This window comes from Ranitomeya imitator, chromosome 4 (assembly GCF_032444005.1).
Source record: "Ranitomeya imitator isolate aRanImi1 chromosome 4, aRanImi1.pri, whole genome shotgun sequence".
Lineage (NCBI taxonomy): Eukaryota > Metazoa > Chordata > Amphibia > Anura > Dendrobatidae > Ranitomeya > Ranitomeya imitator.
In genome coordinates this window covers 671172327-671197363 of record NC_091285.1, presented here as the reverse complement: position 1 = coordinate 671197363, position 25037 = coordinate 671172327, and the positions used below count along the sequence as shown (strand labels likewise).

Genomic DNA, 25037 nt, shown 5'->3' with positions numbered 1-25037 from the left:
AGCAGTATTATAGTAGTTATATTCTTGTACATAGGGGCAGTATTATAGTAGTTATATTCTTGTACATAGGAGCAGTATTATAGTAGTTATATTCTTGTACATAGGAGCAGTATTATAGTAGTTATATTCTTGTACATAGGAGGCAGTATTATACAGGTCCTTCTCAAAAAATTAGCATATAGTGTTAAATTTCATTATTTACCATAATGTAATGATTACAATTAAACTTTCATATATTATAGATTCATTATCCACCAACTGAAATTTGTCAGGTCTTTTATTGTTTTAATACTGATGATTTTGGCATACAACTCCTGATAACCCAAAAAACCTGTCTCAATAAATTAGCATATCAAGAAAAGGTTCTCTAAACGACCTATTACCCTAATCTTCTGAATCAACTAATTAACTCTGAACACATGCAAAAGATACCTGAGGCTTTTATAAACTCCCTGCCTGGTTCATTACTCAAAACCCCCATCATGGGTAAGACTAGCGACCTGACAGATGTCAAGAAGGCCATCATTGACACCCTCAAGCAAGAGGGTAAGACCCAGAAAGAAATTTCTCAACAAATAGGCTGTTCCCAGAGTGCTGTATCAAGGCACCTCAATGGTAAGTCTGTTGGAAGGAAACAATGTGGCAGAAAACGCTGTACAACGAGAAGAGGAGACCGGACCCTGAGGAAGATTGTGGAGAAGGACCGATTCCAGACCTTGGGGAACCTGAAGAAGCAGTGGACTGAGTCTGGTGTGGAAACATCCAGAGCCACCGTGCACAGGCGTGTGCAGGAAATGGGCTACAGGTGCCGCATTCCCCAGGTAAAGCCACTTTTGAACCATAAACAGCGGCAGAGGCGCCTGACCTGGGCTACAGAGAAGCAGCACTGGACTGTTGCTAAGTGGTCCCAAGTACTTTTTTCTGATGAAAGCAAATTTTGCATGTCATTCGGAAATCAAGGTGCCAGAGTCTGGAGGAAGACTGGGGAGAAGGAAATGCCAAAATGCCTGAAGTCCAGTGTCAAGTACCCACAGTCAGTGATGGTGTGGGGTGCCATGTCAGCTGCTGGTGTTGATCCACTGTGTTTCATCAAGGGCAGGGTCAATGCAGCTAGCTATCAGGAGATTTTGGAGCACTTCATGCTTCCATCGGCTGAAATGCTTTATGGAGATGAAGATTTCATTTTTCAGCACGACCTGGCACCTGCTCACAGTGCCAAAACCACTGGTAAATGGTTTACTGACCATGGTATTACTGTGCTCAATTGGCCTGCCAACTCTCCTGACCTGAACCCCATAGAGAATCTGTGGGATATTGTGAAGAGAAAGTTGAGAGACGCAAGACCCAACACTCTGGATGAGCTTAAGGCCGCTATTGAAGCATCCTGGGCCTCCATAACATCTCAGCAGTGTCACAGGCTGATTGCCTCCATGCCACGCCGCATTGAAGCAGTCATTTCTGCCAAAGGATTCCCGACCAAGTATTGAGTGCATAACTGAACATTATTATTTGATGGTTTTTTTGTTTGTTATTAAAAAACACTTTTATTTGATTGGATGGGTGAAATATGCTAATTTATTGAGACAGGTTTTTTGGGTTATCAGGAGTTGTATGCCAAAATCATCAGTATTAAAACAATAAAAGACCTGACAAATTTCAGTTGGTGGATAATGAATCTATAATATATGAAAGTTTAATTGTAATCATTACATTATGGTAAATAATGAAATTTAACACTATATGCTAATTTTTTGAGAAGGACCTGTAGTAGTTATATTCTTGTACATAGGAGCAGTATTATAGTAGTTATATTCTTGTACATAGGAGCAGTATTATAGTAGTTATATTCTTGTACATAGGGGCAGTATTATAGTCGTTATATTCTTGTACATAGGGGGCAGTATTATAGTAGTTATATTCTTGTACATAGGAGCAGTATTATAGTAGTTATATTCTTGTATATAGGGGGCAGTATTATAGTCGTTATATTCTTGTACATAGGGAGCAGTATTATAGTAGTTATATTCTTGTACATAGGGGCAGTATTATAGTAGCTATATTCTTGTACATAGGGAGCAGTATTATAGTAGTTATATTCTTGTACATAGGAGCAGTATTATAGTAGTTATATTCTTGTACATAGGAGCAGTATTATAGTCGTTATATTCTTGTACATAGGAGACAGTATTATAGTAGTTATATTCTTGTACATAGGAGCAGTATTATAGTAGTTATATTCTTGTACATAGGGAGCAGTATTATAGTAGTTATATTCTTGTACATAGGGGCAGTATTATAGTAGCTATATTCTTGTACATAGGAGCAGTATTATAGCAGTTATATTCTTGTACATAGGAGCAGTATTATAGTAGTTATATTCTTGTACATAGGAGCAGTATTATAGTCGTTATATTCTTGTACATAGGAGGTAGTATTATAGTAGTTATATTCTTGTACATAGGAGCAGTATTATAGTAGTTATATTCTTGTACATAGGAGCAGTATTATAGTAGCTATATTCTTGTACATAGGGGCAGTATTATAGTAGCTATATTCTTGTACATAGGAGCAGTATTATAGTAGCTATATTCTTGTACATAGGAGCAGTATTATAGTAGCTATATTCTTGTACATAGGGGCAGTATTATAGTAGCTATATTCTTGTACATAGGAGCAGTATTATAGTAGTTATATTCTTGTACATAGGAGCAGTATTATAGTAGCTATATTCTTGTACATAGGGGCAGTATTATAGTAGCTATATTCTTGTACATAGGGAGCAGTATTATAGTAGTTATATTCTTGTACATAGGCGCAGTATTATAGTAGTTATATTCTTGTACATAGGGGGCAGTATTATGGTAGCTGTATTCTTGTACATAGGAGCAGTATTATAGTAGTTATATTCTTGTACATAGGGGGCAGTATTATAGTAGTTATATTCTTGTACATAGGGGGCAGTATTATAGTAGTTATATTCTTGTACATAGGGGCAGTATTTTAGTAGTTACAATATTGTATATAGGAGGCAGATCCTACAGAGATGATTTATCAGTACTGTTTCCTTTTTGTCAGTGACTATTTTCTTCTATAAACAGGTTTCTTTGATGATTCCTCTGTTTTCTGTGTAATCAGAGATCAGAGCGGAGACCTGAATTGCTCATGGAGAAGTGACGTGTGGACCGAGCACTCTGCGTCCCTGCAGAATCTCACCCAGTGAGTGCGGTGAAGTCACAAAAAGCTGTCAAGTAGTGTTTTGGGATTATAATCCATTTTTTCGTTCCTTCCTCCAGCCTCCATGAACCTCCTCTTTTCTTTACTATTCCTGCTGGTCAAAACTGGCTTCTAATTAAACGGGAAATACTGGTGAGGTGGAATGAGTATCTTATCACGGTCAGTGCCGGAGGCCGGAGGAAGACTATTCATTTCACTTATGGCAGTCATGGACATCATTGTAAGTATACACTGGTGCCGTGGACAAATGTGAAAATATCATATTATATTGGATTGTCAATGTCAGACGCAGTAATATCTGCAAATCATGTTCTGTACAAGAGATCTCAGCTCTGAAGTCTGCAGAATTGTGAATTCAGCTCTGAATTATAATCACGATCAGTGCAGGATGATTGTTACAAATGTCATCAAGTTTCAACAACCCATTAATCAATCTAATTTCTTGCAGCCAGACCTCCTCTTCTTAATTCTTCCATCTCGGGAAGCCATAGTTTGGAAATTACCTGGAAACATCCAGAGGACGAGGTGTTGGATCACCCGCCAGTGGAGCTGAGGTATCGCATAATGGGAGCTGAGAATTGGACTGAGGTCAGTAGCTATATGGACTGGTTGACCTGGAGAACTGTCCTGTAACACTGCAGATATCGGATCTATTTACTGCACTGTATGCACTAAGCTCAGGAGCTCCCCCCAGTGGTGACTGCAGGCAGCCAGAATTGTAGCATTTGTATCAGAATAGTGGTTGTTTGCCCTCTGTAGGGCTGAATGATAAAACACTTCAATGCAGAATTTTATGGTTAAGATAATAGTTAGGATCCATAAAAAAAGCTTTGGTTACACTGCCCTGCTGCCTAAATAAATGGATATCTCATCCCGTCCCAATGAATCAGTGGTCGAGCATTTGTGCACCTCTCCATTCATCGTCTTAGGCACTGTTGGATAACATCCATCACAGTGATTTAGCAGTCCCATAAACAATAAAAGGAGCACACTCCCATACTCTAGACCACCAGGAAAACTGTTGTTAACACCTCCACTAGGAGCTGATGCAATATTCTAGGTGGCTTAACTCTAGGCCACCAGGGATACTGCAATTAACACTAGACCACCAGGGATATTGCAATTAACACTAGACCACCAGGGATATTGCAAATAACTATAGGCCACCAGGGATACTGCAATTAACACTAGACCACCAGGGATATTGCAAATAACTGTAGGCCACCAGGGATATTGCAATTAACATTAGACCACCAAGGATATTGCAATTAACTCTAGGCCACCAGGGATATTGCAATTAACATTAGACTACCAGGGATATTGCAATTAACACTAGACCACCACGGATACTGCAATTAACACTAGGCTACCAGGGATATTGCAATTAATACTAGATCACCTGGGATACTGCAATTAACACTAGACCACCAGGGATATTGCAATTTACTCTAGACCACCAGGGATATTGCAATTAACACTAGACCACCAGGGATATTGTCATCAGTCCCTCTTCGACTCTAGAAATTAGTCTTTCTTAAATATCACTTTCTTTGTGTCTTTGATAAATTCACAAACTATGTTGCTTTCTACATGACTGAGAATGGGTCCCATGTACATTACATGGGATATCTGTAGCTCCTGTGCCCTCATGTCACAGTGGGCTCTGTGGCCCTGGCACTGGTGGAATAATACAATGTATTGTTCTGTTTCGGAAATACCAGGTAGAAAATGAAGACCTGGAGATAAATAACTATATACTGGACGAGCCGGCGCCGTTCACACAGTATGAGTTCCAGATTCGATATCTACCAGAGGGAGAGAAGAAAGGAAGTGTGTGGAGCACGAGTCACGTCCTGATGAGCCCTGAAATGGGTAAGAGACGTGGAATGGTCGTTCTTCTCCATACTATACCTTCATCCAGTTGCATAACCCCATACCGAAACTATGGACGGCCACCATCCATATATCATATACCATGTGTACTGCTCCATCTCGTTCTTGAGTTTCCTACACCATGTATAGTTGTGCTCAAAAGTTTACATTCCCCAACCGATTTTTTGCTTTCTTGGCCTTTTTTCAGAGAATATGAATGATAACACCAAAACTTTTTCTCCACTCATGGTTAGTGGTTGGGTGAAGCCATTTATTGTCAAACTACTGTGTTTTCTCTTTTTCCATCATAGTGACAACCCAAAATATCCAACTGACCCTGATCAAAAGTTCACATACCCCATTTCTTAATCCCGTGTATTGCCCCCTCTAACATCAATGGTAGCTTGAAGTCTTTTGTGGTAGTTGTGGATGTGGTTCTTTATTTTCTCAGATGGTAAAGCTGCCCACTCTTCTTGGCAAAATGCCTCCAGTTCCTGTAAATTCCTGGGCTGTCTAGCATGAACTGCGCGCTTGAGATCTCCCCAGAATGGCTCAATGATATTGAGGTCAGGAGACTGAGATGACCACTCCATAACCTTCACTTTGTTCTGCTGTAGCCAATGACAGGTCGACTTGGCCTTGTGTTTTGGATCGTTGTCATGTTGGAACGTCCAAGTACATCCCATGCGCAGCTTCCGGGCTGATGAGTGCAAATTTGCCTCCAGTATTTGCTGATTACATTCTGCATTCATCTTTCCTTCAACTTTGACCAAGTTTCCTCTGCCTTTGTGCCATATATACGGCTCCACCTCGCTCTTGTGTCTCCTACACCATATACATGGCTTCACCTAGTTCTTGGGTCTCCTTTAGCACCTCCTGAAGACACTTTCACTTGTCATCTTTTGTTTTTGCCTTTTAGCCCCTAATGGAAGCTGTGATGTCTGGAGAAGTCTGGAGGACGGATCTTCTCTTCTGCTGATGTGGAAGGTAAAGCTGCATATAAAGTGTTACTGGATACAACTGTGCGATCAGGAAACCAGAAGAACTACGACTATAGCTTTAGACATGAATAGGAGAGATGATCATATTACTGAGCTGCACAAAACTCATTTCCTCCAGTCACATCCAGAGCTGCAGCCATCTCTCCATGTGTACGATGTCTTATTGTGTCACTGACGATGACTCTCCATTTGTTTGTTGCTGCAGGCTTTGGAGCATCGCTCTGCCAAGGGCCGGGTCCTGTACGAGGTGACGTCTGTACATGGGGGTGAGAGTACCACTGAAGAAGTCCCATGTTGTAGCAGTGTCCTCCCTGCCCAGTCCACACAAGTGTGCATCACTGCCAGGAACTCGAAGGGAGTAGGACCTCCGGCATGTGTCACCCCACCATGTACAGGTGACTTATATATCCTGTGTGATTCCTCCTGTCACTGTACATTATCCTGTGCTCCCTCCTGTCACTGTACATTGTCCTGTGCTCCCTCCTGTCACTGTACATTGTCCTGTGCTCCCTCCTGTCACTGTACATTGTCCTGTGCTCCCTCCTGTCACTGTCCATTGTCCTGTGATTCCTCCTGTCACTGTCCATTGTCCTGTGCTCCCTCCTGTCACTGTACGTTGTCCTGTGATTCCTCCTGTCACTGTACATTGTCCTGTGATCCCTCCTGTCACTGTACATTGTCCTGTGATCCCTCCTGTCACTGTACATTGTCCTGTGATCCCTCCTGTCACTGTACATTGTCCTGTGCTCCCTCCTGTCACTGTACCTTGTCCTGTGCTCCCTCCTGTCACTGTACATTGTCCTGTGCTCCCTCCTGTCACTGTACATTATCCTGTGCTCCCTCCTGTCACTGTCCATTGTCCTGTGATTCCTCCTGTCACTGTACATTGTCCTGTGATCCCTCCTGTCACAGTACATTATCCTGTGCTCCCTCCTGTCACTGTACATTGTCCTGTGATTCCTCCTGTCACTGTACATTGTCCTGTGCTCCCTCCTGTCACTGTACATTGTCCTGTGTTCCCTCCTATCACTGTACATTGTCCTGTGCTCCCTCCTGTCACTGTACATTATCCTGTGCTCCCTCCTGTCACTGTACGTTGTCCTGTGCTCCCTCCTGTCACTGTACATTGTCCTGTGCTCCCTCCTGTCACTGTACATTGTCCTGTGCTCCCTACTGTCACTGTACATTGTCCTGTGATTCCTCCTGTCACTGTACATTGTCCTGTGCTCCCTCCTGTCAATGTACATTGTCCTGTGATTCCTCCTGTCACTGTACATTGTCCTGTGCTCCCTCTTGTCACTGTACATTGTCCTGTGCTCCCTCCTGTCACTGTACATTATCCTGTGCTCCCTCTTGTCACTGTACATTGTCCTGTGCTCCCTCCTGTCACTGTACATTGTCCTGTGCTCCCTCCTGTCACTGTACATTGTCCTGTGATTCCTCCTGTCACTGTACATTGTCCTGTGCTCCCTGTTGTGAGTTCTGTTTTTGGGCTCCCTCTGGTGGTTACTGATGGTACTGGGTGACTTGTCTTTCCTGGGTTTCTGGGTTCCACCTGTTCCATCAGCTTATGGGAGTTTCCTATTTAACCTGGCTTTGCTGGCATTTCCTCGCCGGTTATCAATGTATCCAGTGTGTCTTGTTACCTCTGCTCCCTGCTCCTTGAACCTTCTGGTCAAGCTAAGTTTGGATTTTCCTGTTTTGGTGTTTTGCTTTATTTGGTTTTTAGTCCAGCCTGCAGATATGTGATTCTTGCTGCTGGTTGCTCTAGTGGGCTGAAATTGCTCCTCATGTACCATGAGTTGGCACATGAGTTCAAGTAATTTCAGGATGGTTTTTTGAAGGGTTTTTCGCTGACCGCGCAGTTCACTTTTGTATCCTCTGCTATCTAGCTTAAGCGGGCCTCATTTTGCTGAAACTGTTTTCATACTGCGTATGTGCTTTCCTCTCATTTCACCGTCATTATATGTGGGGGGCTGCTATTTCTGTGGGGGATTTCTCTGGAGGCAAGAGAGGTCTGTGTTTCTTCTAATAGGGGAAGTTAGATCTTCGGCTGGAGCGAGACGTCTAGGATCATCGTAGGCACGTTCCCCGGCTACTTTTATTTGTGTGTTAGGTTCAGGGTCGCGGTCAGCTCAGGTTCCATCGCCCTAGAGCTTGTTTGTATCTGTGCTTGTCCTTTAGTGATCCCCTGCCATTGGGATCATGACAGTATAACCGGCCCACAAAGTGTTAATTGTATTGGCTGAAGTAGGAGGATAAGTAGTCTGAGGAAGTTTTTTTTTTTTTTTTTTTTTTCCTTTCTCTTTCCCTCAGAGTTTGCTGCCTAGCCTTATTGCAGCCTGGCTACTTCCTCCTCCTCTTAATCTTTGAATGGCTCTGATCCCAGCTGTTTATCATGGACGTCCAGAGTTTGGCTTCCAGCCTGAATAATCTTGCCACTAAGGTTCAAAATATACAGGATTTTGTTGTACATGCTCCTATGTCTGAACCTAGAATTCCTGTCCCAGAGTTTTTTTCTGGAGATAGATCTCGTTTTCTGAATTTTAGGAACAATTGCAAGTTGTTTCTTTCTTTGAAATCTCGCTCCTCTGGAGACCCTGCTCAGCAAGTCAAGATAATTATATCTTTCCTGCGGGGTGACCCTCAGGATTGGGCATTTGCATTGGCACCAGGGGACCCTGCGTTGCTTAATGCGGATGCGTTTTTTCTGGCATTGGGTTTGCTCTATGAGGAACCTAACCAAGAGATTCAGGCTGAAAAAGCTTTGTTGGCCCTCTCTCAGGGGCAAGATGAAGCAGAAATTTATTGTCAAAAATTTCGGAAGTCGTCGGTGCTTACTCAGTGGAATGAGTGCGCTCTGGCTGCAAAGTTTAGAGATGGCCTTTCTGAGGCCATTAAAGATGTTATGGTGGGGTTCCCTGCGCCTGCTGGTCTGAATGAGTCTATGACTATGGCTGTTCAGATTGATCGGCGTTTACGGGAGCGCAAACCTGTGCATCATTTGGCGGTGTCGTCTGAACCGTCACCTGAGATAATGCAATGTGATAGAATTCAGTCCAGAAGTGAACGGCAAAAGTATAGGCGGAAAAAAGGGTTGTGCTTTTATTGTGGTGATTCAGCTCATGTTATATCAGCATGCTCTAAACGCACAAAAAAGGTTGATAAGTCTGTTGCCATTAGTACTTTACAGTCTAAGTTCATTCTGTCTGTGACTCTGATTTGTTCATTATCATCCATTTCCGTCGATGCCTATGTGGATTCAGGCGCTGCCCTGAGTCTTATGGATTGGTCATTTGCCAATCGCTGTGGGTTTAGTCTGGAGCCTCTGGAAGTCCCTATTCCTTTGAAGGGAATTGACTCTACACCTTTGGCTATGAATAAACCTCAGTACTGGACACAAGTGACCATGCGTATGACTCCCGTTCATCAGGAGGTGATTCGCTTCCTGGTACTGTATAATTTGCATGATGTTCTAGTACTTGGTCTGCCATGGTTACAAACTCATAATCCTAGACAGGCTCGTTGGTCACTGTTTTTCTCTCGTTTCAATTTTGTGGTTTCATACCTGCCAGGTTCAAAGAATGTGAAGGCGGATGCTCTTTCTAGGAGTTTTGTGCCTGACTCCCTTGGAAATTCTGAGCCCTCTGGTATCCTTAGGGATGGGGTGATTTTGTCTGCTGTCTCCCCAGACTTGCGACGTGCTTTGCAGGAGTTTCAGGCGGGTAAACCTGATCGTTGTCCGCCTGAGAGACTGTTTGTTCCGGATAATTGGACCAGTAGAGTCATCTCCGAGGTCCATTCTTCTGCGTTGGCAGGTCATCCTGGAATATTTGGTACTAGAGACTTGGTGGCCAGGTCTTTTTGGTGGCCTTCCTTGTCGAGGGATGTGCGTTCTTTTGTGCAGTCTTGTGAGGTTTGTGCTCGGGCTAAGCCTTGCTGTTCTCGGGCCAGTGGATTGTTGTCACCTTTGCCTATCCCGAAGAGGCCTTGGACGCACATTTCCATGGACTTTATTTCGGATCTCCCTGTCTCTCAAAAAATGTCCGTCATCTGGGTTGTGTGTGATCGCTTTTCTAAAATGGTTCATCTGGTACCCTTGCCTAAGTTGCCTTCCTCCTCTGAGTTGGTCCCTCTGTTTTTTCAGAATGTGGTTCGTTTGCATGGGATTCCTGAGAACATCGTTTCTGACAGGGGATCCCAGTTTGTGTCTAGATTTTGGCGGACGTTCTGTGCTAAGATGGGCATTGATTTGTCCTTTTCGTCTGCATTCCATCCTCAGATGAATGGCCAGACTGAACGAACTAATCAGACCTTGGAAACTTATTTAAGGTGTTTTGTTTCTGCTGATCAGGATGACTGGGTTACCTTTTTGCCGCTGGCCGAGTTTGCCCTTAATAATCGGGCTAGTTCTGCTACCTTGGTTTCTCCTTTCTTTTGTAATTCGGGGTTTCATCCTCGTTTTTCCTCTGGTCAGGTGGAACCTTCTGATTGTCCTGGAGTGGACATGGTGGTGGATAGGTTGCATCGGATTGGGAGTCATGTGGTGGACAATTTGAAGTTGTCCCAGGAGAAGGCTCAGCAGTTTGCTAATCGCCGTCGCCGCGTGGGTCCTCGACTTCTTGTTGGTGACTTGGTGTGGTTGTCTTCTCGTTTTGTTCCTATGAAGGTCTCTTCTCCTAAGTTCAAGCCTCGGTTCATCGGTCCCTATAGGATCTTGGAAATTCTTAACCCTGTGTCGTTTCGTTTGGATCTCCCGGCATCGTTTGCTATTCATAATGTGTTCCATCGGTCGTTGTTGCGGAAGTATGAGGTACCTGTTGTTCCTTCGCTTGAGCCTCCTGCTCCAGTGCTGGTGGAGGGAGAATTGGAGTATGTTGTGGAGAAGATCTTGGATTCTCGTGTTTCCAGACGGAAACTCCAGTATTTGGTCAAGTGGAAGGGTTATGGTCAGGAGGATAATTCTTGGGTGGTTGCCTCGGATGTTCATGCTGATGATTTGGTTCGCGCTTTTCATAGGGCTCATCCTGGTCGCCCTGGTGGTTCTCGTGAGGGTTCGGTGACCCCTCCTCAAGGGGGGGGTACTGTTGTGAGTTCTGTTTTTGGGCTCCCTCTGGTGGTTACTGATGGTACTGGGTGACTTGTCTTTCCTGGGTTTCTGGGTTCCACCTGTTCCATCAGCTTATGGGAGTTTCCTATTTAACCTGGCTTTGCTGGCATTTCCTCGCCGGTTATCAATGTATCCAGTGTGTCTTGTTACCTCTGCTCCCTGCTCCTTGAACCTTCTGGTCAAGCTAAGTTTGGATTTTCCTGTTTTGGTGTTTTGCTTTATTTGGTTTTTAGTCCAGCCTGCAGATATGTGATTCTTGCTGCTGGTTGCTCTAGTGGGCTGAAATTGCTCCTCATGTACCATGAGTTGGCACATGAGTTCAAGTAATTTCAGGATGGTTTTTTGAAGGGTTTTTCGCTGACCGCGCAGTTCACTTTTGTATCCTCTGCTATCTAGCTTAAGCGGGCCTCATTTTGCTGAAACTGTTTTCATACTGCGTATGTGCTTTCCTCTCATTTCACCGTCATTATATGTGGGGGGCTGCTATTTCTGTGGGGGATTTCTCTGGAGGCAAGAGAGGTCTGTGTTTCTTCTAATAGGGGAAGTTAGATCTTCGGCTGGAGCGAGACGTCTAGGATCATCGTAGGCACGTTCCCCGGCTACTTTTATTTGTGTGTTAGGTTCAGGGTCGCGGTCAGCTCAGGTTCCATCGCCCTAGAGCTTGTTTGTATCTGTGCTTGTCCTTTAGTGATCCCCTGCCATTGGGATCATGACAGCTCCCTCCTGTCACTGTACATTGTCCTGTGCTCCCTCCTGTCACTGTACATTGTCCTGTGCTCCCTCCTGTCACTGTACATTGTCCTGTGATTCCTCCTGTCACTGTACATTGTCCTGTGCTCCCTCCTGTCACTGTACATTGTCCTGTGCTCCCTCCTGTCACTGTACATTGTCCTGTGCTCCCTCCTGTCACTGTACATTGTCCTGTGATTCCTCCTGTCACTGTACATTGTTCTGTGCTCCCTCCTGTCACTGTACATTGTCCTGTGCTCCCTCCTGTCACTGTACATTGTCCTGTGCTCCCTCCTGTCACTGTACATTGTCCTGTGCTCCCTCCTGTCACTGTACATTGTCCTGTGCTCCCTCCTGTCACTGTACATTGTCCTGTGATTCCTCCTGTCACTGTACATTGTCCTGTGCTCCCTCCTGTCACTGTACATTGTCCTGTGCTCCCTCCTGTCACTGTACATTGTCCTGTGCTCCCTCCTGTCACTGTACATTGTCCTGTGCTCCCTCCTGTCACTGTACATTATCCTGTGCTCCCTCCTGTCACTGTCCATTGTCCTGTGATTCCTCCTGTCACTGTACATTATCCTGTGCTCCCTCCTGTCACTGTACATTGTCCTGTGCTCCCTCCTGTCACTGTACATTGTCCTGTGATTCCTCCTGTCACTGTACATTGTCCTGTGATCCCTCCTGTCACTGTACATTGTCCTGTGTTCCCTCCTATCACTGTACATTGTCCTGTGCTCCCTCCTGTCACTGTACATTGTCCTGTGTTCCCTCCTATTACTGTACATTGTCCTGTGCTCCCTCCTGTCACTGTACATTATCCTGTGCTCCCTCCTGTCACTGTACGTTGTCCTGTGCTCCCTCCTGTCACTGTACATTGTCCTGTGCTCCCTCCTGTCACTGTACATTGTCCTGTGCTCCCTCCTGTCACTGTACATTGTCCTGTGATTCCTCCTGTCACCGTACATTGTCCTGTGCTCCCTCCTGTCACCGTACATTGTCCTGTGATTCCTCCTGTCACTGTACATTGTCCTGTGCTCCCTCCTGTCACTGTACATTGTCCTGTGCTCCCTCCTGTCACTGTACATTGTCCTGTGCTCCCTCCTGTCACTGTACATTGTCCTGTGATTCTTCCTGTCACTGTACATTGTCCTGTGCTCCCTCCTGTCACTGTACATTGTCCTGTGCTCCCTCCTGTCACTGTACATTGTCCTGTGCTCCCTCCTGTCACTGTACATTGTCCTGTGATTCCTCCTGTCACTGTACATTGTCCTGTGATTCCTCCTGTCACTGTACATTGTCCTGTGCTCCCTCCTGTCACTGTACATTGTCCTGTGCTCCCTCCTGTCACTGTACATTGTCCTGTGCTCCCTCCTGTCACTGTACATTGTCCTGTGCTCCCTCCTGTCACTGTACATTGTCCTGTGCTCCCTCATGTCACTGTACATTGTCCTGTGCTCCCTCCTGTCACTGTACGTTGTCCTGTGCTCCCTCCTGTCACTGTACGTTGTCCTGTGCTCCCTCCTGTCACTGTACGTTGTCCTGTGCTCCCTCCTGTCACTGTACATTGTCCTGTGATCCCTCCTGTCACTGTACATTGTCCTGTGATCCCTGCTGTCACTATACATTGTCCTGTGCTCCCTCCTATCACTGTACATTATCCTGTGCTCCCTCTTGTCACTGTACATTGTCCTGTGATTCCTCCTGTCACTGTAGATTATCCTGTGCTCCCTCTTGTCACTGTACATTGTCCTGTGATTCCTCCTGTCACTGTACATTGTCCTGTGCTCCCTCCTGTCACTGTACGTTGTCCTGTGCTCCCTCCTGTCACTGTACATTGTCCTGTGATCCCTCCTGTCACTGTACGTTGTCCTGTGCTCCCTCCTGTCACTGTACATTGTCCTGTGCTCCCTCCTGTCACTGTACGTTGTCCTGTGCTCCCTCCTGTCACTGTCCGTTGTCCTGTGCTCCCTCCTGTCACTGTCCGTTGTCCTGTGCTCCCTCCTGTCACTGTCCGTTGTCCTGTGATCCCTCCTGTCACTGTACATTATCCTGTAATTCCTCCTGTCACTGTACATTGTCCTGTGATTCCTCCTGTCACTGTACGTTGTCCTGTTACTCCTCCTGTCACTATAGATTATCCTGTTACTCCTCCTGTCACTGTAGACTATCCTGTTACTACTCCTGTCACTGTACATTATCCTGTTACTCCTCCTGTCACTATAGATTATCTTGTTATTCCTCCTTTCACTGTAGATTATTCTGTTACTCCTCCTGTCACTGTAGATTATCCTGTTACTCCTCCTGTCTCTGTATATTATCCAGATACTACTCCTGTCACTGTCACTGTAGATTATCCTGTTACTCCTCCTGTAACTGTAGATTATCCTGTTACTCCTCCTGTCACTGTAGATTATCCTGTGATTCCTCCTGTCACTGTAGATTATCCTGTTACTCCTCCTGTCTCTGTATATTATCCAGTTACTACTCCTGTCACTGTAGATTATTGTGTTACTACTCCTGTCACTGTACATTATCCTGTTACTCCTCCTGTAACTGTAGATTATCCTGTTACTCCTACTGTCACTGTAGATTATCCTGTGATTCCTCCTGTCACTGTAGATTATCCTGTTACTCCTCCTGTCACTGTAGATTATCCTGTTACTCCTCCTGTCACTGTAGATTATCCTGTTACTCCTCCTGTCACTATAGATTATCCTGTTATTCCTCCTGTCGCTGTGCATTATCCTGTTACTCCTCCTGTCACTGTAGATTATCCTGTTACTCCTCCTGTCACTGTAGATTATCCTGTTACTCCTCCTGTCACTATAGATTATCCTGCTATTCCTCCTGTCACTGTACATTATCCTGTTACTCCTACTGTCACTGTACATTATCCTGTTACTCCTCCTGTCACTATACATTATCTTGTTATTCCTCCTGTCACTGTACATTATCCTGTTATTCCTCCTGTCACTGTACATTATCCTGTTACTCCTCCTGTCACTGTACATTATCCTGTTACTCCTCCTGTCACTGTACATTATCCTGTTACTCCTCCTGTCACTGTACATTATCCTGTTACTCCTCCTGTCACTGTACATTATCCTGTTACTCCTCCTGTCACTATAGATTATCCTGTTATTCCTCCTGTCGCTGTACATTATCCTGTTATTCCTCCTGTCACTGTATATTATCCTGTTACTCCTCCTGTCTCTGTACATTATCCTGAAATTCCTCCTGTCACTGTAGATTATCCTGTTACTCCTCCTGTCTCTGTACATTATCCTGTTATTCCTCCTGTCTCTGTAGATTATCCTGTTACTCCTCCTGTCTCTGTACATTATCCTGTTATTCCTCCTGTCTCTGTACGTTATCCTGTTATTCCTCATGTCTCTGTAGATTATCCTGTTACTCCTCCTGTAACTGTAGATTATCCTGTTACTCCTCCTGTCACTGTATATTATCCTGTTACTCCTCCTGTCTCTGTACATTATCCTATTATTCCTCCTGTCACTGTAGATTATCCTGTTACTCCTCCTGTCTCTGTACATTATCCTGTTATTCCTCCTGTCACTGTAGATTATGCTGTTACTACTCTTGTCACTGTAGATTATCCTGTTATTCCTCCTGTCACTGTAGATTAGCCTGTTACTCCTCCTGCCTCTGTACATTATCCTGTTACTCCTCCTGTCACTGTACATTATCCTGTTACTCCTCCTGTCACTGTGAATTATCCTGTTACTCCTCCTGTCACTGTGAATTATCCTGTTACTCCTCCTGTCTCTGTACATTATCCTGTTATTCCTCCTGTCACTGTACATTATCCTGTTACTCCTCCTGTTACTGTACATTATCCTGTTACTCCTCCTGTCACTGTACATTATCCTGTTACTCCTCCTGTCACTGTGAATTATCCTGTTACTCCTCCTGTCACTGTGAATTATCCTGTTACTCCTCCTGTCTCTGTACATTATCCTGTTACTCCTCCTGTCTCTGTACATTATCCTGTTACTCCTCCTGTCACTGGGCATCTTCTTCTTTGATGATCATTCTCGGATAATTGTTATTGCAGAAATAATAAATGGAACCGGTTCTTACTGTAAAGTCAGTGGAGATTCATCTGGAAAAATCAACGTTTTTTGCGATGCCCGGGTGAGATCTGATGACGTCCTGAACTACGTAATTGAGTGGAGAGAAGTGAGAGAGGATGAGAAGACCCAGGTACACTGGACTAGACGCCAGGCGCTCAGTGAGACGGTGGTACTTCCAGGTGGGGGTCTCACCAGACATCCTTATCATCTAAACCATAATACATCCCCCCAATATCTCCACATTGCCCCAGATCAGGACTCAGTGTCACACAGGAGGAGCAGGGGCTGTGCATGTCCATGGAGCCTGGGTGACCATGTGACTAATTAATGGCTGCTGTAAGAAAGAAGAGATCAGGGAAAACGCACATTGTGATGGAGCGAGAACCGTTCACAGCTCCTCTGCTTCCATTTGTGAGATCAGCCATACTGGTATTATTTGGGCACTGTGTGGTGGTATTACTTGGAGAGCACTGTCATCATGATGATATCATTGAGCATTGTGTGGTGATATTATTTGAACATTGTATAGTAGAATTACATTGGCATTGGGTAGCACTGTGTTGTGGTATTTTTAAGCTCTGTGTGGTGGTATTATTTAAACATTGTACAGTGCTATTACATGGGCACTGTATAGTGCTGTGTGCAGGTATTTTTAAGCACTATGTGGTGGTATTATTTGGGCACTGTGTTGTGGTATTATGTAGTCATTGTGTAGTGCTATTACATGGGCACTGTAAAGCACTGTGCAGGTATTTTTAAGCACTATGTAGTGGTATTATTTGGGCACTGTGTTATGGTATTATGTAGTCATTGTGTAGTGTTATTACTTAGGCACTAGATAGCACTTTTATTACAGTGATATTTATTTAAAACTGTGCGGTGGTATTACCTATTGATATATTTGTGCCTCTTCTTGTAATATTTCCTGGCGCTAGAGCTCATCGTGTATATTATATCTCCACTGTAATCTTATGTCGTTCTGTATAATAAAATCTCTTTCAGCTATTTATATGGACTTCATGATTTCTCCGGCAGGTAACTTTACTCCTGGGATTCCTTACTACATCTCTGTAAATGTCATTTACAATAACAGTTGCATCAGGATCTTCTCTACAGAGGCCTATAGACAAGAGGAGGGTAAGATGCAAGGGTCGCAGTCATAGATCTGGTACATGTAAGATGAAGTTAATTGGATAGTTGATAGGTCTAAAAAGTTAGGACGACCATGCATATTATATTAGTGCTGCCAAAACCAGTCGGCCATGTAATGTGCATGGAGGTGTCCATTCTCGAGGAACTAAAGAAGGGTTGGGCATGCTGGATATTAACGTGCCCAATCCTTTCATTTTCACTAGAGGTAAGCCGCTGCCCAAATTGTTACCTCTCCCTATTGAGAACACATGGATGCTTAGCATGTCTGTATGTGGCTACGGCGAAATCGTTGTCCGCAGAACCTCCCCTCTTCCATCCATACTTGTTTTACAATAAGCCACTTATTGAACAAATAGCTGAATCTGCAGGCATAATAGTGACTAAATCCACAGCATACTTACATAACAAAGCTTCCTTTTTTTCTGCAAAATGCATCATGAGAACACAAATTTAAACTTAATACAAAGCTAAAAATTAAGACGTTGAACTACAGGTGGCGCTGTAGTAACTCACAAATGTATACTTGCAAGGAACAGCAGGTGGCAGTGTTGTCTGTTAACTCAAGTTTTTGATATGAATCAATGGAAGTTCTCAGTCTGGTGTCATTCAGACATCACAGAACATGGGAGGAAGGCACTTGAGAGTTTTCTTCTTATGGAATCATGTAATATAATTTTTTTTTCTCTGTTCTCACTTTGCAGTTCCTACTGCTGCTCCAAATTTTACCTGCCACCATCTTTCTGACAGAAACATCCTTGTCTCATGGGAGGAGATACCAAGACTGCACAGGAGAGGAATAATTTCACATTATACCATCTATATAAATAGCACCAACACCTATAAGTGTTACACAGGTATTTCATCAACTTCATCATCTTTTACCATCCTTTTTATACTATATATATAATTAACTCATCCCAAGTATACGTTAGTGTTTCTTCCCATCCCTGTATAAAGTAACTAATAATGGCACCATATGAGTACCCATTACTGTACCTTTTCACTTTATATAAAGGTAACCAAAATTGGCACTATGTAGGCACCCATTACTGTACTCTTTCATCTTGTATAAAGGCAAGAAGGATTGTCACCCACTGGATAATAATCATAATATCTATTCACTTTTTGTAAAATTAGCTAATAATGGTGCAATACATGGGCACCCATTGATATACATTCTTTTTTATGTTTTTTTGTTTCTACTGAAACAGAAAATTAACAAAATATCTTCTTGGTCTGTATGCATAGTCATTATACGTTGTATATACAGTAGGTATCATTGATTTTTTAGCAAACTTTTTTGAGAGTATAATCAACACAAAAAATACGTGTGACTGCTTCTTGTCAGCCTGTGTAATGGCAGTTAATATTGACAGCACACGGGTACACATTAATGTAACAGTTCACTTTATACAAAGGTTACCAAAATTTGCGCCTATTCAAAACTGTATTTTCTCAATTTGTATGAAGGTAACTAATATTGGCACCTTATAGGCACCCATTATTGTACCTTTATATAAAGGTCACCAACATTCTAACATTGGCACTACATAGGAATTCCATGCTGTACCTTCTCACTGTGTCCAAAAGCAGCTAACATAGGTAACACATTGACATCTATTACTGTTTCTTCTTAATCTGTATAAAATAATCAATATTGGAAACACATAGGCATTCCCCACTATCATTAGCTTCATATCAGCGCCCGTCTGTGTTTCTATATAAACAATTTACACCTCACCCTTCACTGTATCTTTTCACCCTGTATGAAAGTAAATAACCAATAAAAGTAAAAAGTGAAAAAATTAATCAATACTGGAACTACATAGTCTCTCATTAGTTTGCCATTTCACTCTGTATAAATTTAACAATCATTGTCACCCATGACTGTACCTTCTGATTCTGTATGCATAGTTAATATTAGGTCCTCTAGGCTCGACCAGTGTTTGTTCTCATACTATAAAGACATATTCAATATTAAAACAACCACACAAATAGATCTTACTGTTTCTTCTCAAACCCTGTAAGCATTCAGCTTTGGAATCAAATAGGTACCCATCACTGTTCCTTATTATATTATATAACTATTATCACTAAAGATTTATCCACAACCATATCCTCACATTGTGTACAGTTAATCAGCACCGCATTAATTGTTCTGATTTCTATCTTATGTCACTGATGATAATTGGTATATCAAAAAACCCTAATTTAGTGATCAGCATCATGTAAGTGCCCATAACTGTTCCCATTTTATATGAACGGGCACTCAGTATTCACACCTCACAGGTTCCTTTCACTTTTCAAATTTTTCTGGTATAAACATAACCTTAAATTTTCTCCATCACTTTTCTCATAATCCTCGCTAACTCAAGAATGACTTAATGTTAAGAATGGTTTGTCTTAGTATCGAATGGCAGTGGGAACAAGACCATCTCAGGACTGTTGTCAGAGACTGTATATACCATCTGGATGACTGCTTCCACTAGAGCAGGTGAAGGACAATCAAGTCCCCTAAAGATATTTCCAACTTCAGGCATGTACACAAAAATGTCTGCCAATTTAGTATGTGTTTTATACAACATTCTGTCCTGACACCTCAACATGTTCTTTTCCTCTTCAACATCAGGAAAACGACATCACGTGCTGCTCATAGTCCCTATGGTCGTCATCATACTTTTAGTCTGTGGCACCATTCTGTGTTTCTTTGATTGTAAGACTCAGTTTTGGCCCAAAATCCCCAAACCTGAAGACAAATTTAAGAAACTCTTCATGGCATCCAATGTCAACATGTGGCAACCCCATCAGGTAATGTCTATGATGTAAAACTTAATAAAAATGATATCTGTCTTGAAGTACAGGGAGTCCACAACTTATGAACATCAGACTTATGTACAACCCCTAGTTACGAACGTCAGATGTTCGCTTTGTATAAGGGTAATCAAATTTGGCACTATGTAGACACCCATTACTGTACCGTTTCATCTTGTATAAAGGCAAGAAGGATTGTCACACTATGGTTAATAATCATTGTTTAAGAAAAACTACTTAATATACTTACCTCGCCTGACCTCTCTGGAGGTTCTCTGGTCTTCTTTCCCTCGTCGCGCGCCACGACTCTCACTATCTTTCACTATAGGCCAGACTCCCGGCCACGTCCAGGCCAGAGCTCATTGTGCAGTATAAGGTCGTGTCGTCATCGCAACCTTAAGACATGCAGTAGCTTCGGCCTGGACGTCCGTGAGGTCCTGTCCTATAGTGGAGAGGCCGGAGATGTGTCATGCGAGGCAACGGAAAGAAGAGGAAAGGACGACAAGGTGAGTATTGGTTAAAAAAATACAAACTAATACTAAGCTCTCAGGCCACCCCCTGCTCTCTGTCCAGTCTTCTTCTTTCCACTGTAGTGCGCCAAATCCCCAAAACTTCCAGACACATCCAGGCCCTGAAGGTCACTGCGCATCATAAGGTCATCATGTTCATGCTGCGACCTTATGATGCTCAGAGTGACCTCCACTTCTTGGATGCGGTCTTAAATCCTACAGTGAAGAGGCCAGGTGATGTGGCACGTCCTACGATGGAAAGAAAAGGTTCATATGGTGAGCAGCAAGGAAACTGGAGTGGTCAGTGGTGAGGTAGTGTTAGTTTTTTGGGTTGTCTTCCAGGCCATGTTCCTTTTTGCATACATATCTAGGTTACGAACAAAGCTCCAGAAGATAACTAGTTCATAACCCTGGGGGCAGCCTGTAATCCAGTGTGTCAGCGCTGAGAAATAAAGCTTTGAAACAACTTTCATATTAGCCTGGAAGTGCACTGGGGGCGTGTCGATGTATACAGAGTTCTATGACACTCCCCCAATGCACTTCTAAGCTAATTTGCTTGTGGTTTTAAAGCTTTATTTCTCAGTGCTGACACATCGGATTTCTACAAAACTACTTAAATTTGTATTGTCATATTAGGACGTAGACAGAGAAACAACTTGTGGCAGGAGTAAAATTGTCATAACATATTCCCTTCAAGTAAGTGGGCACTTTTCGGAGATGAATGGTCACTTCGTAGTTTTGGTCCTCCTCAGACTGGGCAGCCCTAGTCTTATGTGTAGACAATAACAGCGCCCCCCATGGGGTTTACTGGTACAGCTAGCTGGAGCATTGACGTACACTACATAGATAGCACGGAGCTCACAGTCTATGTCAATATTTGGACACAGAGGACACCACGCGTTTTGAATGGCTGATGTGGGCTCTGTGTGGGGAGTGTTTACCACTCGTTCGTCCGTGCTGGGAAACAGCAACTAAGCAGACATCTGTCATTATCCACCCACTTCCCCGATATGTAATGCTGACTCACGCGTTTCATTGTCCCAGCACGTTTCAGACAGGATTGACAAAATGCAGACTCTGATTTCTGTGTACTCTGAGGATTGCGGAGGGGAGGATGACGTTCTCTGATTAGGAAACAATCAAAAGTATTTGTCCATAATAGTCCACAGGAACAATGGATAACCACCTTAAATTAATGTAAGGCATAGCCCAGGGAGGCTCGACCCTACCAGTCCTAAAATGGGGGGTGGGGAGTCTGTAACAAGCTGCTCCTCGGAGACTTCAATACAATAAAACAAAATAAGATAATGTGAGAAATCTTTGAGCAGCGCCTCCGGAGGTCAGACATTGTAATTGCAAGGCCAGAAATTTGCCAGCATTGTTCAAGGAGGTTTTGACACTTTAAGGAAATCCTGCACCATAAAGAGAAGATATCATGAGAAAATGTCCCATTGCTTAAATCAGGTTTTTGAGTTACATTAACTTAAAAAAAATATATAAACAATTTCTCATATTACGATTTATATACATATAAAAAAAAAATCCTGGGGCATTTTTAGACCCATAGTTCCCATGCTTAAAGGAAGACTTTTCAGCAGACTCCTTATCATCAGAGGCGGACGATGACAGATAACACCTCTGTGCACAGATGATTATACTTGTGAGGTTTCTCATCTAATGATGTATATCTGCTTATATTCCCAAAGGTTTCCCTCAACCCACTCATTGCAGTAGTGGAAGAGATAGAGCCTCCACCTCAGCCACCAACGCCACCTCCACCACCAAAACCATCACCACCATCAACCCCACTGAATAAGCCTCCTATCATTACTTCTGGGTATGAAAAACACTTCATGCCAACCCCAGAGGAGGTAATGGGTTTAAGCTGAAGGACACTTAAAGCTGCCCATGATGGAAAGAAGATGAAGTTATCTGACCTGGCCGAAATGGACACCAAACGTGACACATCAAGATTCAAAGCATATGGGTTATGATTAGATACACTTGGACCTGAAAAACATGAAAGATCTCCTTTAACTCTGTTGGGTCTCTGTTGGTGAAGTCTGACCCTACTTGGGCCTCTGGTAAACAAGTCCTACTCTGTTTGGCTTTTTGTGGGCCAGTGTGACCTTCTTTGGGCCTTTAACGGCCTATCTGATGAGGTTGCCATCTTTTCTGGACTTGTTTGAATGTCTGGTCCGTAAGTGAGACCTTGTTTTGGTCACTGTTGGGCCACTCTCACTGTGTTTGGGCCTCTAGTAGGTGAGTCTGACCAGTTTTCAACCTCTAGTAGACTAATCTGACTTTGGTTGGGTCTCTTATGGGCCATTATGAGCAATATTTAGGACTTGGTGAACTTGGGTGGACCAATTTGACCGTTTGATCTTTTGGAGACCTATTTGAGCAATTTATATGTTCTTCTGAATCTTGGTCTCTACTTACCATTGTCTGTTTGGTCTTTGGTGGATTAATGTGACACTTTTTGGACCACTGCAGAGCCAATCTTACCTATTTTGGTCTCTAGTCAGTCAACCTGGCATGTTTGGACTGATGCTCAACCAAATTGACCCTGTTTGGGCCTTAAGTTTTGCAATCTTTTGGGCCTCCAATGGTCCAGAATGACTTTGTTGGGGTTTCTGGTGGACAGTCTAACCTTGATTGGGCCTATTGACACAAAACTGAGGTATATCTGACATTTTGGCCTTAAAATCAAATTAATCCCAATCCAGTGACTATGGGCTCAGGTCACCGTCATTGCCATGACCTGAATACCTTGTATTATATATGATGGCTGCCTACACTTGCTGTAGAAACATTTTGGCCACCTCATTGTATAAGTGTTATTTAGTATAGGGTACAGGGTTATTTTCCTATTGACTTGATATGTTGCTAGGGACGAGTCCTCTCCACTTGTCCTGTTAGATCTCAGGTATGAGGAAACAATGGTGCTCGCCTTGTCCTACACCATCTGTGATGAGATTCACGCGCTCTCCTTCCATGTGTCACCTCATCACGGTTTGCACAGACCCCGCGTACGTGACAATGGCCGCCTGTCCCCGTAAGGACAATATTGTGCACTGATTTACTTTTGTGTAATATATTTTGGAAAATATGAGATAAAATATTCATTTTTGTAAGAATTGTGTCTCTGACTCTTACTTCAAGAATGTGGAATGTGGTTTCTGTTTCTATTACAATAATTGTATGTATTGCCCAAGGGTATTGGTGGGGAATCATGGTTTTAAAGGGGTTTAAAATATTCTTAAAGAGTAACCATTGTTTTAATTTGTATTTAATAAATTAATAGAAAACATGAAAATAAGCAACTTTGTAATATATCTTATCAGAGAAATCTGCTTAATTCATGAGATCTTTAAAATCTGTATTCAGCGAAAGAAAGATTTCCCATTACTGAGATAGGAGAAAGCAGTTGGTGCTTACAAGATTCCATGGAGTGGGGGAGGAGCTAGAGATGCGGCTTCAGAGGGGGAGGAGCTAGAGGGAACACACAGGGGGAGGAGCTAGAGGGAGACAGAGGGGGAGGGGCTATAGGGAGACACAGACAGAGGGGGAGGAGCTAGAGGGACACTCATACAGAGGGGGAGGAGCTAGATGTAGATGCATAGATGGGCAGGAGTTAGAGGCAGACACAGATGGAGGGGAATGAGCTAGAGGCAGACACATACAGAGGGGCAGGAACTAGAGGCAGACACAGAGGGGGAGAAGCTAGAGGTGAACACACAGGGGGAGGAGCTAGAGGGAGTTAGAGGGGGAGGGGCTATAGGGAGACACAGACAGAGAGGGAGGAGATAGAGGGATACACAGAAGGGGAGGAGCTAGAGGCAGACTCATACAGAGGGGGAGGAGCTTGAGGTAGATGCATAGATGGGCAGGAGTTAGAGGCAGACACAAATGGAGGGGAATGAGCTAGAGGCAGACACATACAGAGGGGCAGGAGCTAAAGGCAGATACAGAGGGGGAGGAGCTAGAGGCAGACATATAGAGGGGGAGGAGCTAGATGGAGACTCAGACAGCGGGGAGGAGCTAGAGGGAGACTCAGACAGGGGGAGGAGCTAGAGGTAGATGCATAGATGGGCAGGAGTTAGAGGCAGACACAGATGGAGGGGAATGAGCTAGAGGCAGACACATACAGAGGGGCAGGAGCTAGAGGCAGACACAGGGGGAGAAGCTAGAGGCAGACACATAGAGGGAGGAGCTAGAGGGAGACAGAGGGGGAGGAGCTAGAGGGAGACACAGACAGAGGGGGAGGAGCTAGAGGTAGATGCATAGATGGGCAGGAGTTAGAGGCAGACACAGATGGAGGGGAATGAGATAGAGGCAGACACATACAAAGGGGCAGGAGCTAGAGGCAGACACAGAGGGGGAGGAGCTAGAGGCAGACACATAGAGGGGGAAGAGCTAGAGGGAGACACAGAGGAGGGGCTATAGGGAGACCCAGACAGAGGGGAAGGAGCTAGAGGCAGACACATACAGAGGGGGAGGAGCTAGAGGCAGACACAGAGGG

At 43.8% G+C, this 25037-nt stretch overlaps 1 protein-coding gene across 2 annotated transcripts in view; it reads left to right on the top strand.

The window, feature by feature from the left end:
* Positions 1–23652, top strand: part of IL27RA (interleukin 27 receptor subunit alpha) — a 62113-nt gene extending 38461 nt beyond the window's left edge. Inside the window, exons 3-14 of one of the 2 annotated variants that reach the window (XM_069767281.1) lie at positions 3099–3216; positions 3294–3454; positions 3683–3822; positions 4956–5106; positions 6026–6093; positions 6313–6502; positions 16022–16219; positions 17076–17177; positions 17894–18046; positions 19600–19728; positions 19822–20000; positions 22219–23652. In XM_069767281.1, the coding sequence (XP_069623382.1) occupies positions 3099–3216; positions 3294–3454; positions 3683–3822; positions 4956–5106; positions 6026–6093; positions 6313–6502; positions 16022–16219; positions 17076–17177; positions 17894–18046; positions 19600–19728; positions 19822–20000; positions 22219–22401 (1772 nt within the window). In that variant the 3' untranslated portion in view covers positions 22402–23652. Of the gene's footprint in view, positions 1–3098; positions 3217–3293; positions 3455–3682; positions 3823–4955; positions 5107–6025; positions 6094–6312; positions 6503–16021; positions 16220–17075; positions 17178–17893; positions 18047–19584; positions 19729–19821; positions 20001–22218 lie in introns of both variants that reach the window. The other variant, XM_069767279.1, reaches the window with a different exon arrangement.
* Positions 23653–25037: the final 1385 nt, after the last annotated feature.